Source organism: Geotrypetes seraphini, chromosome 4, assembly GCF_902459505.1.
Source record: "Geotrypetes seraphini chromosome 4, aGeoSer1.1, whole genome shotgun sequence".
Taxonomy (NCBI): Eukaryota; Metazoa; Chordata; class Amphibia; order Gymnophiona; family Dermophiidae; genus Geotrypetes; species Geotrypetes seraphini.
This window is the reverse complement of record NC_047087.1, coordinates 136241958-136258925: the sequence shown is the minus strand read 5'-3', so window position 1 is coordinate 136258925 and position 16968 is coordinate 136241958. Positions and strand designations below refer to the sequence as shown.

General features: G+C 45.2%; 1 protein-coding gene across 1 annotated transcript in view; it reads right to left on the bottom strand.

Moving 5' to 3' along the window:
- The window catches only part of RSPH1 (radial spoke head component 1), a 158452-nt gene that overhangs the window by 101173 nt on the left and 40311 nt on the right, over nucleotides 1–16968 (bottom strand). The window contains exon 4 of the mRNA XM_033940179.1: nucleotides 12378–12468. Within this exon, the coding sequence (XP_033796070.1) occupies nucleotides 12378–12468 (91 nt within the window). The remainder of the gene's footprint in view (nucleotides 1–12377; nucleotides 12469–16968) is intronic.

Sequence of the window (16968 nt, the reverse complement as noted above, 5' to 3'; positions counted from 1 at the left end):
TAGGAGCCCGCTGTTTCGGGGTCTTTATTCGGTTTAGGAAACACCAAGATACGCACCGTGTTCATACCCTCTGGTAACGCCTCCACTCCAGCCATGATATTAAACATCCATGCGAGCGGCTGGATGATCTCCTCACCTAAGAGTTTATAAAATTCAATGTGCATGCCGTCCTCACCCGGCGCCTTCAGCAGAGGACTGTTCCCAATTTCCCAATACACTTCCTCTGGCGTTATTGGTGCATTCAGACGTTCCCTGTGTCTCAGAGATACAGGGCAACGTTATCCTAACCAAATAGGGCCCCGCTGTTACTCTCTCCTCCAACGGGGAGGCATAGAGATTCTTAAAATAGAAAACAAATATGTCTCCGAACTCCGTGTCAGTTGTAACTCTCTCTCCCTGCTCGTTCCTCAAGGCCTGAACCCTACGCGGGCTCGTCCTGGTAGAAACTAGTCGGGCCAATAGCTTCCCCACCTTATTCCCATATCTATAAAGCTGGTACTTATAGTAAGCGAGGGATTTGCGCGCCCGCTGATGTAGTAGGGAATTGAAGGCCACTTGATATTCCATCAACTCCTGTTTATGCATGTGGTCGCCAGTCTGGCCATACCTCCTCCGGGCCCTAGTAACGTCCTTCTCTAAACGCAGAATTTCCTTATCTCGATCTTTGTTTACGTGACTACTACAACTAAGGGTATCCCCCCTCAACACCGCTTCCCAGAATAAGATGGGGTTCCCTTCTGCGTGAACATTATGCCGTTTGTATTCATTCCATGTTCCCAGCAACCGTTCCCTATAGTTTGGATCCCTACACAATGCCAGCGGAAACACCCAGCGCCACTTCCACGGAGGCACCCTCCTTCTTCCCACGTCACTTGAACCCAGGCATGATCAGAGATTGTATAGGGACCTATCTCCACCCGCTCCAGCTTCCGAAACACCTTTTAGGTCACCCAAATATAGTCTATGCGGGACTGCGCACCATGCGCCCAGGACATATGGATATAATCCCTCTAGGTACCATGCAGTACCCTCCAGGGGTCGAGTAATTCCACTAAATTTTTGGAGCTCTCCCCTGCCCGAAGTTGAGCACCCCCTGGCCCCGTGCAATCCAAAATAGAATCACGAACAGCGTTAAAGTCTCCCCCAACAATCAGGGAGAACTGGGCAAAGGGCAACAACAAGCGGGCCAATTTAGCATAGAATGCCGGGTCACTTTCATTAGGAGCATAGACACAGCAAAATACCATATCCTGCTGCACGATCACCCCTCGACAGAGTACATATCTGCCCTCCCCATCCCTAGCCAAAATTTGTAAATTGTTCAGGAGGCCCTTACGGAACAGAATCGCTACCCCCCTGTGTTTCCCCTTTGCAGAAACCGCAACACACCCTCCCACCCACCATTGCTTCAATTTCATATGTTCAAGATCAGTCAAACGGAGAAAGGCCACATCCGCCTTATGGCGCTGTAAGTGTTGTAAAATTTTGGAGCGCTTAATGGGGGAATGCTGTTGGTTGTATGTTTGAAGCCTTGTGGTGTTGTTGGGTGTGTGTATCGTTTGTCCGTGTGGGGCTTGTTTCGAGTTAATAAGGGATATATTCGGGCCCTAATCCTTGAGTACTGATTTCTAGTGGAATTTATCCCCCCACATTCCAAGTTACAAAATTAACCAGGATCCACTGCCACTAACCATTCCACATACTCCACCATCAGTACCCTTTGGACCCGGCCACCCCAGCCCTTGATCAGGCCCCACCAGAGCATCAGCTGACCATCCAGTACTAAGTGTGGGCAGAGAGTACCATCTTCCCCCCCAACATTCCACCTCCCAACCCTACCCCCACTACCCACCTTCCCTCCCTTTCCCCCCTCTAACATCCCCCTCCCCCCTGTCCCCAACCCAAAACTGCATCTCGAGATCATCCAAACAGATTTCAAGATCCCCTGAGGAAGAAGCAACTCCACCACCCCAGCCACCCCCAATGCATACCCCCAGCACCCCAAAAATATACACCAAATATATGCAATACACTCCACTTGGGTCCCCACAACAAACAACCCCTCACCAACCGAGCCTCCATCCCTCCCTTCAGCACTCACCCTGCACACAATCACCGCACATTCCCCATAACAGACCCCCCCCCCCCGGCTAGACTGAAACAGACTACCCAGGTCCACCATGCAGACCCTACGCTGGCAGCTGCCCTCTATATCACGCCTGGCCCCCCTCCCGATCCCCACCGCACACAGACTCCCTGATCTATCCTCCAACCCTCCCAAAAACACACTCACCCAGTACACACACCCGCCCACCTCCCAATTAAAGACCCCACAGCCATCAAACAGCAGAAGTCATCCAAGCCAACAGTAATGTCCAGCGATGTTAGCAACCCTCTCACGTGGGCTGTCCCGGTGGCTCACTGCTCCCAGCACTCCGTGCCATCGCTCCTCTGGTCTGTAACCGCCATCTGGAAGGTCCAGCTATCTCCTCTCCTCGCTCTCCAGTAGGTCCCCTCTCAGGAACGTTAGGAGCAACCAGGTCTTGTAGCACCGACCAGGCCTCCGCCACTGTACGAATCCGTCTGGTTGCATTCCCCACCATCAGTGCCAAGGCGAATGGATAAAGCCACCAAAATCTGAGGCCCTCTCTGCGGAGATAGGTAGTCACCGCTTGCATATCCTTACGCTTTCGCAAGGTAGCTGCTGCCACATCCTGATAAATGTCCACCCACAAATTATTCCATTTGTAATCCCTCTGCTTCCGTGCTGCATGGAATATTTCCTCCTTCACCCAAAAGCTGCCCAAGCACAAAACAATGTCACGGGACAAGTTGGATTTAGGGCGCCCCAAAGCCCGATGCGCTCGTTCTATTTCTATTTCCGATACCCGCCCCTCACCTGCCAAAGCACTAGTGAGGATGTCCAAGGCTGTCTGGCGGGCATCCTGAAAGGCACTTTCTTCCCGCACCCCCCAGATCCGGAGATTACACCTTCGGGATCTGTTCTCCAAATCTTCCAATTTGTCCCACATTGTCAACTCCTCCGCGCATACTCCTGCCACTGCCTGTTGCACCGCTATGATGTCCTCCGTCATGGTGTTTACATGTGCTTCCACCGCATCTTGCCTCTTCACCAGCTTCCCAGGTCTTGTTTTAAATCTGTAACTGCTTTGGTAACATTGTGGCGCAGGGACTGCATTTCTTTATGAATGTCCAGCAGTAAATCTCTCAGGGAGTCCGGCGCCTCCATGGAGCCCCCCAGAACACCTCCGCCTGGCCGATCCTGGAGTTCCACGCCGCCCCCCCCCAGCAGCCTCCGACACTACCATCTTGGTTGCCCGCATCAGGCTCACTCCTGCTGCCTTCGGGGCTCCTTGTTTCTTTCCCGCAAACCCGTAGCTGTCCAGCTTTCTCCTCGTGGTCATCCTACGCGTCTGGCCGCCGGTTGCAGTAATTCGGAGGGGGGGGTACAGGCATTGTTGTTGAGGTAGCTAGGCAAAAGGTCCAGCGTCTCCATCAGAGGTCTGGTCAAAATCTCCCCCACTGTTGAACGACTCCTGGGCCACTCCATGCCACCACGCCACGCTGGTGTTCTTTTCAGACTATCAAGACCAAGTTAGACCACTCACCATCTGGCAGAGAAGTGTCCAGGGGACCCCAAGCTGGGAACCAGCTCCCATCGACGTGGCCCAACTCCTGCTCCTCCAAGAAGCTTAGCCCTGTAGAGTCATCCAGGGTATGGGATAGTATTCCACAGCAATGCGAAGGGAGCATATAGCTATGGTCATCGCGATGCTACAGTGGGTGCTGCTCCAGTACCATCAGACAAATGAGGAGCTTGGAGCCCGTCGTTCAAGCGATCATCCGGAAGTGTGTTTGCCCGAAAGCAGAATTGTACTCGCTCCAGGGCCACATCCCTGGTCAAAAAATGATGGGCCTCCGGTGCGCGCTGCAATCGACTCTCAAGGGCTTTCACCGCAAGCTCACCAACTGCTTCTCTTCATGCTCGCAGTGAAGACGCAGGCCCTGCAGTCACACCCACATCACGCGGTCAGCGTTCCGAGAATCCATCGCCCAGCTGCAGTTCAGGGGTAGCCCTGTCACTCTTTCTGGTTACCACAGAGCCTGGTGTGTTCATCCCTCACTGGCATCGTTGGTAAAGGCTCAAATCCGCCGCGATCATATTATTAAATGATGTTGATGGCAACCGAAGACGGAGTCTCTACTCTAGGCTACCATCTTCGGCAGTGACGTCACTTCCTCCTCTTCATGATGATTTTAATAGAAGCATTTTGAATTAGTTGTAAGCGCTTGATCTCCTTTTGAGCAATACCCTTAAATAGAGCTTTACAATAACATAACATAATAGCAAATTTCTATACCGCATAACCCTTAGTTCAATATGGTTAACAAAAGATTATGCTATCGGATATACAGGAATAAAATGATATACAGAAATTTAGTTAACCAGGAATTTGGAAAAAAGAAAATTCTTCAAAAGTTTTCTATAATGTTCATAAGATGTGGATCTAATCAGTAATGGATGGAAATCTTTGTCATAAGAAGCTGCTTGATAGGAAAGACAACGCCCATGATGTTTCTTACTTTTACAACCCTTAACCGAAGGGAAAGTAAATAGGGCAACAGCTGGTCTGCCAAAGGGGAAAGGCTGCCATTGCCGTGATCAGAAAGAAGCCGGCGCCAGTTCTCCCTCCCTCCGAATTCGCCCTGCTTCTTTTCACACGGGAAGACCAACTTTAGCCGTCCGACGTCAATTTTGACATTGGAGAGGACGTTCTGGGTCAGCCAATCGCTGCCTGGCTGGCCCGGAACGTCCTCCCCGACGTTAGAATTGACGTCGGACAGCCAGAGTTGGTCGGCCCGCTGGAAATAAGCAGGGCGAATTCGGCGCCGGCCTGTTTCCGATGGCCAGTGGCAGCCTTTCCCCGGCGGTGGTGGCAGCATGGTGGTGGTAGCGGCGGTGGCATGGAGGAGGGCAGGGAGAAAGAAAGAAAGGGGGGAGACCGGGAGCCAGAAAGAAAGAAAAGGGGCAGGGTGAAAGAAAGAAAAAAATGGGGCATGGGGCGAGAGAGAGAGAAAGACAGACATAGAGAAAGAAAGGGGGCATGGAGAGAGAAAGAAGGGGGCAGGTGAAAGAAAGAAAGAAATGGGGCACCGAGAGAGAGAGAAAGACAGACATACAGAAAGAAAGGGGGCATGGAGAGAGAAAGAAGGGGGCAGGGTGAAAAAAAGAAATGGGGCACGGAGAGAGAGAAAGAAAGACAGACAGACATACAGAAAGAAAGGGGGCATGGAGAGAGAAAGAAGGGGGCAGGGTGAAAGAAAGAAATGGGGCACGGAGAGAGAGAGAGAAAGACAGACATACAGAAAGAAAGGGGGCATGGAGAGAGAAAGAAAGACGGGGACAGGATGAAACAAAGAAAAAGTTGGGGGAGGGAATGAGGTCTGGAGGAGAGGAAGCATACAGGAGGCTGAAAGAAGGGAAGAAATATTGGATGCACATTCAGAAGAATAAAGTGCAACCAGAGACTGATGAAATTACCAAACAAAGGTAGGAAAAATGATTTTATTTTCAATTTAGTGATCAAAATGTGTCCGTTTTGAGAATTTATATCTGCTGTCTATATTTTGCACTATGGCCCCCTTTTACTAAACCACAATAGCGGTTTTTAGCGCAGGGAGCCTATGAGCGTCGAGAGCAGCGTGGGGCATTCAGCGCAGCTCCCTGCGCTAAAAAATACTATCGTGGTTTAGTAAAAAGGGAGGGAGTATTATTGTCTATTTTTGTATAGTTGTTACTGAGGTGACATTGCATAAAGTCATCTGCCTTGACCTCTTTGAAAACCCGTGGAATATAAATGATAATTAACATTTTCTCTGCGTACAGTGTGCTTTGTGTTTTTAAAATTTTATTGTTGGTAGATCATTTTGACTTGGCCACGAAGGTAAGGGGGAGGGAGGGAGGGGAGCTGCTGAAAGACATCTAGTAATCCTTGCAGGCTTGACTGTGCAGGGAATTATTTTTGTAAAATCATGTTTTGTTATGTGACTAGCATTATTTAGATTTAAATTTCTATGAATGAATAGAATGAAAATGATATAAAATTACTTGCTTGTTTTTATGTGCGTGCGCTGAAGGAAAGTGGAGAGAGAGTGGACTGAGGACGCTGAAGGGAAATGGGGAAGAGAGTGGGGAGAAGACGCTGATTTATAAATTGACAATTGTACAGAATTCAAGGCTTGTGTGGATTGAATCAGGTGGTTTGCGGGGATGGGGACCGAGCTTACGGGGATTAGTCCAATAAAATGGTATTTTTTTATTTCTCATTATTTGTTTTATTTTTATTTGTTAATTTGTAAAGTGGTGATTGTTATGTATCAGTTTTTTCAAATTTACATCTACTGTCTTTATATTTTGCACTGTATTAGAGGACATGTGTTACTGTTTTTGTGGTGTTGCATTGTATCCAGGGTCTGGTTTCTTGGCAGTTCAGTTTAACTTTAATCTACATATTTCTATTTTTAGTTTGTGATTATTCCATATTGGGCGAGGGTGTATCTCTGTTCTGTGTGTATGAAAAGAACATAGTTTTCAGTTGGCATTGACTGCAGGATCAACTGACTGTGCGGAATCTGGCTTGTTTAGTTTTACAATGTATGTGTTGGTGTTCTAGTGCTCACTGCAGTGTTTAAGATGCTGCCTTTTCCTAGGTACACTCTTGTGCGATATGTGGATTGTTACTAAAAATCATATTTTTCATATAGATGGGGGGGGTTCATAGTCAAAAGCGTGCGACACCAAAGGCGCACCGACAACCCAGCGCAGACAACTGAGCGCAAGGCGGAAGCGCACCGAAGAAAACAGTATTTTAAGGGGCTCTGATGGGGGGTGTTGGTGGGGAAACCCCCCCACTTTACTTAATAGAGATCGTGCTGGCGATGTGGGGGGCTTGGGGGGTTATAACCCCCCTCATTTAATGGAAACTTAACTTTTCCCTATTTTTTAGGGAAAAAGTGAAGTTTTCAGTATAATGTGGGGGGTTACAACCCCCAAACCCTTCACAACGCCGACGCGATCTCTCACCCCCTGTCAGAGCCCTTTAAAATACTGGTTTTCTTCGGCACGCTTCCGCCTTGCGCTCAGTTGTCTGTGCTGGGTTGTCGTCACGCACTTTTGACCTGTCACTGGGGGGGGGGGGGTAAAAAAATAATGGGCCCCGTGTGTCACATATGCTAGGTACAAAAACTCAGATATATTGAAAACCAATGTATATATAACCAACACTTTCAATTGGAGACAATTGTGGTCAAAAGATGTTATAGTGAGAATATATTTTGCAGAAGCACTGCGAAGTGAGTAACAGCTCTAAATCCGCTCTAAAAAGAAGGAAAAAGCCTCAGAAAAGGCCCTCCCACCGCCACAAAGGTGGGATAAAGGTGGTTAAGCGGTAACCTCACAGGCAAAACCTTCGTTTAAACTTGAGCATTTCGAGCAAATAACTATTACTTCACATATGCAAAAATTCTTGATAGAGGATAAAACCATTTATCTTAAGCTGATCGGCACACCAACGGAGGCCAGCGTTTCACTGACAGGCTACATCAGGGTGTGACCCGACCGATCAGTCTTATAAAGAGCGAAAACAAACGCTTCAAAAAAGTCCAAATGGAAGCCATTTCTTGGACTTTTTTGAAGCATTTGTTTTCGCTCTTTATAAGACTGATCGGTCGGGTCACACCCTGATGTAGCTTGTCGGTGAAACGCTGGCCTCCGTCGGTGTGCCGATCAGCTTAAGATAAGTGGTTTTATCCTCTATCAAGAATTTTTGCATATGTGAAGTAATAGTTATTTGCTCGAAATGCTCAAGTTTAAACGAAGGTTTTGCCTGTGAGGTTACCGCTTAACCACCTTTATTCCATCTTTGTGGCGGTGGGAGGGCCTTTTCTGAGGCTTTTTCCTTCTTTTTAGAGCGGATTTAGAGCTGTTACTCACTTTGCAGTGCTTCTGCAAAATATATTCTCACTATAACATCTTATGACCACATATGCTAGGTACGCCACTGCTTACTGCCCTATTCTGAATCAAATTCAGTCTAGCCAAATTTTTCTTAGTACTTGTCAAATATACAATGTTACAATAATCTAGAATACTCTGAAGTAAGATCTGGACTAAAATTGTAAAAGCAGTAGCATTAAAGTAGGATCTAATAGTTCGTAATTTCCATGAGGTATAATAACCTTTCTGAACCACTGCGTCTACCTGATTTTTCATGGTCAAACACTGGTCAAAAACAACTCCCAAGTTTCTAATTGTAGGGCTTATTGTAAATTATACTGAATTGATTTTAATTATTGGATCAAAAATAATCTTTTGTGATGACACAAAAAAGAATTTTGTTTTTTCCTGATTTAATTTCAACTTGAATTCCTGCATCCAGGATTCCATCATATTTAACACAGACTCAATAAACTGAGTACTGTTGGATAACGTATTACAACAAGGAATAACAATTGTGATATCGTCTGCACAGCTGAACAACCTCAAGCCCAGTTTACTCATCCAAAAACCCAACGAAAGAAGGTACACATTAAAAAGTGTATGAGAGAGTGAGGAGTCCTGCGGGACTCCATGCAGATTTTTCCAAATTACTGAGAGTGCATCTTTAAATTTAACTTGATAGTCTTGATTCCAGAAATCCTTTAAACTATGAAAATACTTTACCCTGGATTCCTAAAGAATCCAAAAATTCTAACAATTTGCAGTGATCTACTAAGTCAAAAGCGCTGCTCAGATCAAACTGAAGCACCAGCGCATTACTACCCTTGTTCAAAAGGCTGTTCAAATGATCCAATAGTGTGGCTAATACTGTCTCTGTACTATAACGAGATCTAAAACCTGACTGAGAATCATGAAACAGAGAATGAGATTCTAAATATTTTGTTAGTTGAATCTGCACCAACCCCTTCTTGATCTTTGTAAAGAAGGGGATGGATGCTATTGGTCTATAATTTGAGGGTAAGGAAATTGATTCCTTTTTGTTTTTTTAATAATAGGTGTAATAATTATGTTACCCTCTTCTTGTGGAAAAGGAGAAATTAGGTTCTTACCTGCTAATTTACTTTCTTTTAGCTTCTCCAGACCAGTAGAGGTTAATCTTTACAAATGGATATATATCCAATCATGACCAGCAGGTGGAGACTGAAAACAAAACTGTGAGATAGTACATAAGATATCCCCTTCTCTATTCTCATCAGTCTGCCGAATAGCCAAGCAGAACCAAGAACTGAAAACAGAAATAAACAATACTCCGAACAGGAGTAACAACTAATGTACCCAAAATGCTGTTGGAAAATGCAGAGAAGAGATACCAGAAGGAAAATGTCCCCACAGCTCGCCAGCTAAGCCAGCCGAGCCACAGCTGCTGTTCTTTAATACTCCTCGGCCCTAGAAAAATGCTAGAACCTGCAGCAAAAAACAAAACTGCCTGTGCAACAGCCCTAAAAACACAACAGACAGGGTGGGGACCTCTACTGGTCTGGAGAAACTAAAAGAAAGTAAATTAGCAGGTAAGAACCTAATTTCTCCTTCTTTAGCACTCTCCAGACCAGTAGAGGTTCATCTTTACAAATGGGATGTACCAAAGCAGTTCCTATCACGGGCGGGACCCCCGAAGGGCCGACACCAGAACACGCTCACCGAACACCACGTCTCAACGCGCCTGAAAGGTAATACCTGTAAGAGTGATGGGGGAGTCGAATTTAAGTCCCTCTTTCCATGGGAAAAGCATTACATTTGACAGGATTGTGATGGGACTAGGAGGTTCTTTTGACAATTCACAATCCAACCCAGCCTCTGCTGCTACTGCTTTTTCTCCTTCCACTAGAGACTGGGCTCTGATGAGCCAATCATCCAAGTATGAAGAAAAATTTTTTTTTTTAAACTTTTGTTCTTAATCTTTCCTTTTCTATTTTTAATGGCGTTCTTTTCATGATGAATGTGATTTATGCATTGTAAACCACTTGGATCCTTTTAGGTCGTTATGTGATATATAAAGTTTTTAATAAACATAAATACTTGCCAACCCGCTCTGTGGAGATGAGCTATCACCACAACGGTCTGGGATGCCGTTGCCAATACAAAGAGAAGTGATGAGAATTGGTAATGACTCTCTAACAGATGGAATCTCAGGAACTTTCAGTGTTCGGGGAACATTGGAATGTGCAGGTAAGTTTCTGTCAAATCCAGGGAGACTAGAAATTCCCCTGGCTCCACCACAGTGAAGACGAATCGAACTCTCAGCCTGTTTTACAAAGCCGCGAGGCAACAGCCCCAAAAACCTTTAAATCTCTATGGGCTTCGGGGCCCTTACCGCACAGCAGCCGCTAGCACGGCTTTGCAAAACAGGCCCTCTGTGGGAACTGTTGACAACTAAAAGATACTAACCATTTGTAGTATGATCACAATAAATTAGTCAAAATATTTACTTAACAGGTGAGTTTTCAATGATTTTCTAAAGGCTAGATAAGAAGTTGAGATTGATATACCTATATATAGTTCCCCAGAAGACATTTGTAATTCGGATCACAGCAATGGAGGTTTGTCTGAAATGTGGAGACAGGCCGTCCTCTTTGGCAATGGCTCTTTCAGCTTATCTCAAACACTTGGCAGGTCATTGTGCAATCATTGGTTTCAATTATTTTTGGAATTTTGCCTAGATCTCAGCCGTTAAGAAAAGGATTACAACAGTTTTTCAAGTTGTCTGTTTTGATGATTTTGAGAAGTGTACTCACTTTTTGGATTTTACCTGACCCATCCACTGAACAGACTTGACACTCCTGTATGATTCATATTTTGATTATGGAACATTATAAAGTCTCAGACTTCATCTGCAACAGGTCGGGTGTTCCAGGCCACCTGGGAACCCTTCTGAACTACCTTAACATTAATGGCTTGCAGCAGGCTTTTGAACACCCAACCAAAGCTCACTATCTTTATGTGTCACAACTGTTTTTTTTTACTGTTGGGGGGTGGGGGGGAGAGAGGGATTGGACAATTAAAACTGAGCACCTGATTTATGGTTTGTTGCAGATTTTGATGTTAACTTCACTGGAACATTGTTTTGACTGCTTGTGTCTGTTTTGAAGTTGCTGTTGCTTAATAAACAAATCACTAGTCTTATAGCCCGTTATATTAACGGGTGCTAGAATATGTGTGTGTGTCTGTATTTATTTCTTTCTCTCTCTCTCCTTAGCCTGTCTTTCTTTTTCCTCGGCTGTCCACCACCACCCCTTACCTGCTCCCTGTCCATTCTCCCTTCCTTTTACCTCCCCTGTGTCCACCACCACCCCTTCACTGCTCCCCTTATCCAGCAGCAGCCCTTCTCCCTTTGTTTTACCTCCCCCCTAGCCAGCAGCACCTCTTTCCTGCTCCCCCTGTCCATTAGCACCTCTTCCCCTGTCCAGCAGCAATCCTTACCTCCGATCTTTTTTGTCTGCCCTCCACCGACATCCGCCTCAAGCCGCCGCGGCCTGCAGGCGCCGACAGCGGGCTCAAAAGCGGAAGCGCCAGCGCCGAATAGCTAAAAGAGAGAGAGAAAAGTTTTCGGTGGGTATTGGAGCAGCCGGTGCAGGCGGAGGGATCCCCATCTGCCGTTTCCCAGTGCAGAGCGGCATGTGGGACTCGGAGGAGTTGGCCCAGCACTGGCGAGCGGAGTTCCTGGGCGAGGAGGCTCCTGCGATGCAGCTGCTCTCCGTGCGGGACAAGGAAGTGGAGCTGAAGCGATGCAAGGGCAGCCTGCGGAGTCTGCAGCGAGAGCTGACCGAGGAGAAGTTCAAAGTAGTGTATGGGTGTCCTTGAAGTGTAAGATGTGTAGTAAGCGCACATGCGCACTCTTACCTGCCACAGCCCGACAGATCAGAGATCAGGGAAGCACATGGTAAGAGTGCGCATGCGCGCTTAGAATTTTATTATTATAGATTCCCCAATATATTTTTTAAAACTTTTTATTTAATTATCATCACCCACAACACAGAAATATGAGCACCACTTACTTCAAGGCACCAGCTATAACTACAATATTCAAATACAAATTAATCTCCCCTTGTAAATAATCCTTTGTTCCTTTAAGCCAGGTCATCCTTTCCTCTCCACTCTCATGTTCTACCTTATATTTTCCCTCAGATTCATTATTCCCCATAGCCCATGAATTCTTTCTAAAACTCTATAAAGTGATTTGAGTACAACAGATGGAGAAATTAACCAATTAACTATCTTCCCCAGAAGTGAATATTCAATAATCTGGCAAGAAGAAACAGAGGATGACAGAACATATAAATTATGCAAATACAGTACAAACCTTTGATTATCCAACCACTCTCCATTATAAGTATCTCCATTGGGATATAAATAAATTCCATGTCCTTGTTTTAGGTCATCCACCCATTCTCCTAAAATAAAAAACACGCTGCTGTAAGACATTCAAGAGTAACTTCATAACTGCACACATATGGAGGGGCATAATCAAAACATACATTAAGTCCGATTTGAACATAGGGAAAAATCCAATGCAAAAGTGTTCAGTTGCCCATATCCAAGAAAATACATAAAGAATACCCACTTCTCCCATATACCATGCTCTACTGGTCTAGGCGGAGGTGTTGGGCTTCTTCCCTCTCCTTCTTGCAGATTTCAACCTCTTCTCTCACCCCAATCACACTGCCTTTCTTTATTTGAAGTCCACCCCATCCACCTATTCACTCCTCTATCTCTCTGGATAGCAGTCATTTATCATGCCCTCGACAAGTCCCCTTCCTACCTTCTCACTGAGTTTAACTCCTGGCTTTCCGTCTTTCTTGATTTATCTTGTCCCTTACTCCTTCTTGGGTACTTTAACATTTATGCTGATGATCCCTCTGACACTTATGCCTCTTAAGTTTCTTGCCTTAACCTCCTCATTTGACCTTCACCAATGCTTCACTACCCCTACTCACTGGCAAGACCAATGCCTCAATCTTGTCTTCTCTAAGTGTTCCCTTTTTAACTTCTCTACTTCATTGCTCCCCATCTCTGATCATCTGACAACCTTCACAATTACTCTCCCTTCCCCTCAGTCACACCTAGTCATCACCAAAAGGTTTTGAAATCTTCAAACCCTCAACCTTCCACACTCTCTACCACTGTTTCACTTCTCCTAGCCTCCACTATATTATCTAAGTCTGTCTATGAGGCTGTCTCATCATACAACTCTATTCTGTCCTCTGCACTGGACACCCTTGCTCCCCCTGTTCCCTGCTCGGTCAGGCTTACCAAATCTCAGCCTTGGCTCATTTCTAGTATCCGCTACTTGTGTTCCTGTACCTGCTCTGCTGAGCGCCAGATGTAAGCGCCTTTACTCAATCCTCATCCTTCTTGACCTGTCTGAGGCCTTTGATACTGCTTACTTCTTGATACGCTGTCCTTGTTTGGATGCTGTGAATCTGTCCTTTCCTGGTTTACCTCCTACCTCTCCCATTACACCTTTAGTGCATGTGCTGGTGAGTCCTCCTCTGCTGCTATCCCGCTAGTGTGCAGTTAGGACCTCTTCTTTTCTTTCTCTACACCGCTTGGTGCCCTGGTCTCCTCCCATGGCTTCCAGTATCACCTTTATGCTGATGATTTCAAGATCTACCTCTCTACACCTGAAATTTCACCTAAAATCCAAGAAAAAGTCTCAGCTTATTTGGCTGACATTACTGCCTGGATGTCCTGCTGCCACCTGAAACTAAGTTTGTCCAAGGCTCCTGCTCCTCTTTCCTCTGCTCCTCTTCCTCCATTCTCTCTGTAAATAATAATGTTATTGTTCCTGTTTCCTCTGCTCATAAACTTGAGTCGTCTTTGACTCCGACCTCTCATTTTCTATGCATATCCAACAGACTGCTAAAGCCTGTTGCTTCTATCTCTACATCACTAGAATTCGTCCCGTCCTCTCTGAGCATACTACCTGGACCTTTGTGCACAATCTTGTAACCTCATGCTTAGACTACTGTAATTTACTTCTAACAGGTCTCCCACTAAACTACCTCTCCCCCTGCAATCTGAGAGGAGAAAAAGAGAAAGAAAGTGTTTATGAACAACTTGAAAAAGCGAAGGAACCTGACAGGATCCTTCCCAGATATTGAGAGAGCTCAGAAAGGTTCTAGCGGGTGCTATTAAAGATTAGTTCAACAAATCTTTGGAGACGGGAGTGGTTCCTGGGGATTGGAGAAGAGCGGATGTGGTCCCTATTCACAAAAGTGGTCACGGAGATGAAGCAGGAAACTACAGGCCGGTAAGCCTCACTTCGATCATTGGAAAAATAATGGAAGTGTTACTGAAAGAAAGGATAGTGAAATTCCTAGAATCTAATGGGTTATAGGATCTGAGAAACATGGTTTTACTAAAGGTAAATCATGCCAAACGAATCACATTGAATTTTTTGATTGGGTAACAGGAGAATTAGATCAAGGGCCTATGCTAGATGTAATTTGCTTAGATTTCAGCAAAGCCTTTAACACGGTTCCTCATAGAAGGCTCTTGAACAAATTTGATGGGCTGAAGTTAGGGCCCAAAGTGGTGAATTGGATTAAAAACTGGTTGATGGACAGACGCCAGCGGGTAGTGATTAATGGAATTCGCTCAGAGGAGGGAAAGGTGAGTAGTGGAGTCCCTCAGGGATTGGTGCTGGGGCCGATCCGTTCAATATGTTTCTGAGCGACATTGCCGAAGGGTTAGAAGGAAAAGTTTGCCTTTTTACAGATGATACCAAGATTTGTAACAGAGTAGACACTGAGGAGGGAGTGGAAAACATGAAAAAGGATCTGCAAAAGTTAGAGGAATGGTCTAATATCTGGCAACTAAAATTCAATCCAAAGAAGTGCAGATTAATGCATTTGGGGATTAGAAATCGGAAGGAGCTGTATGTGCTGGGAGGTGAGAGGCTGATATGCACGGATGGGGAGAGGGACCTTGGGGTGATAGTGTGTGAAGATCTAAAGGCAAAGAAACAGTGTGACAATGCGGAGGCTGTTACCAGAAGGATGCTAGGCTGTATAGAGAAAGGCGTGACCAGTACAAGAAAGAAGGTGTTGATGGTCCTGTACAAGTCGATGGTGAGGTCCCTATTGTGTTCAATTTTGGAGACCGTATCTGGCAAAGAACATAAAAAGACTTGACAGTTGCAATTGATTCAGAATACCACTGTGAAGTTGATCTATGGAAAGAGCAAGTTTGACCACGTGACTCCTTTGTTTTTGAGCCTCAACTGGCTCCCGGTTCATCTTAGAATTCAATTTAAATGTGTATGTATTATTTTTTAAGATTTTGTATGGTATTTTTTCTCCTTTTGTTCTTCTATCATGGAATGTTTACAGATTTTCTTATGCGAGAGGTACCCAACAATTTAAGCTTTCCCTCCCTTCTAGGAAAGGAATCAAAGGAATCAAGTATTTTAGTCTTTCCTTGGTTTTTAGATTTTCTCAACTATGGAATGAACTTCCTTTAACCTTGCGATGTCCTAGTTCTTACCAAGTCTTCCACAAATCTTTAAAAACTTTTCTATTTGCAAAATATTTTAAAAATGAATTCTCTTGCAACTTTTGGTATATTTTTATTAATTATTGTTAACCGTGTCAAGCTTTCTTTGGTTGATGACCCGGTATACAAAGCTAAGCTGCGTTAGCGTTTTTAGCACATGCAGCATTTTAGCGCACGCTAAACCCACGCTACGTGGTTAGAACTAATGATGGCGTTAGTGTCTAGTGCGCGCAGCAATTTAGCATGCGCTATTCCGCAAGTTAATGCCCTAACACGGCTTAGTAAAAGGAGCCCTAAGTTTTAGTTTAGTTCTTAATCCATAATAGGACATTAACTCCTATCCCATGACTTTTTAATTTCCTTAGCAGTCTTTCATGAGGTATTTTATCAAATACCTTTTGAAAATCCAAATACACAATATCAATCTGCTTACCTTTATCCATGTGTTTATTCACTCCTTTGAAGTATGTACTAGATTGGTGAGGCAAGATTTTGCTTGACTAAATCTATTTTGGCTTTGCCTCTTTAATCCATGTATATGATTTGTAATTTTTTATTTTTAATAATAGTCTCTACAATTTTGCCCGGCACCAACATACTCACCAGTCTATAATTTCCCAGATCTCTTCTGGAACCCTTTTTTTAAAAAATCGGTGCCACGTTGGCCATCTTTGACCCATGGTTGGAGGTTCGGTGTACTGTGGGCGCCGGAAAGGATGAAAATTAGGACGCCCCAAACTCCTAGATGGGCAAGGTCTGTTACCTGGCAAAACCTTAGGTTCACGGTCCTGAACACTCGCCATGAGGTCATCCAGACCTTGGCCGAACAGGAGTTGCCCCTTGAGGGGCAACTTGCTCAGAGTGGCATTAGAGGAAGAATCCCCGAACCACTGTCGTATCCTTAACATTCTTCTGGCGGACACTGAATAAGCACCCAGCTTGGCAAAGACCTTAATCATGTCATAAGAGCGTCCACCAGATAATCTACTCCTGAAATTAGAAAATCAAGATCACAGAGGACCATGACATCAGGATCATGGCGAAGTTTGGAATGGCACGCCCGTGCGACAAATGAAGTGGCTGCAGTCGCTCTGACCCCAGCCTCTGCAGAATCAAAAAGGTGTTTGAGAATACAATCTACCCACCTGTCCATCTTTCAGGACCACCTCACCATCGGAGGGGAGAGAGGTACGCTTGGTGACCTGAGCCACAGCCAAATCCACCTTCAGAGAAGCAAAGCTCTTGGAAAACTCTGGCGCCATGAGATAAAGCTTTGGCCATGGCTCAGGTGCATTTAAGGGGACCCTCCGGGTTATCCCAAACCTCTGAAAGAATCCAGACCAGATCCGGATTATCAGGAAAGGAGGCAGAGAGTGGTCTTTGATCACTCATCAAGG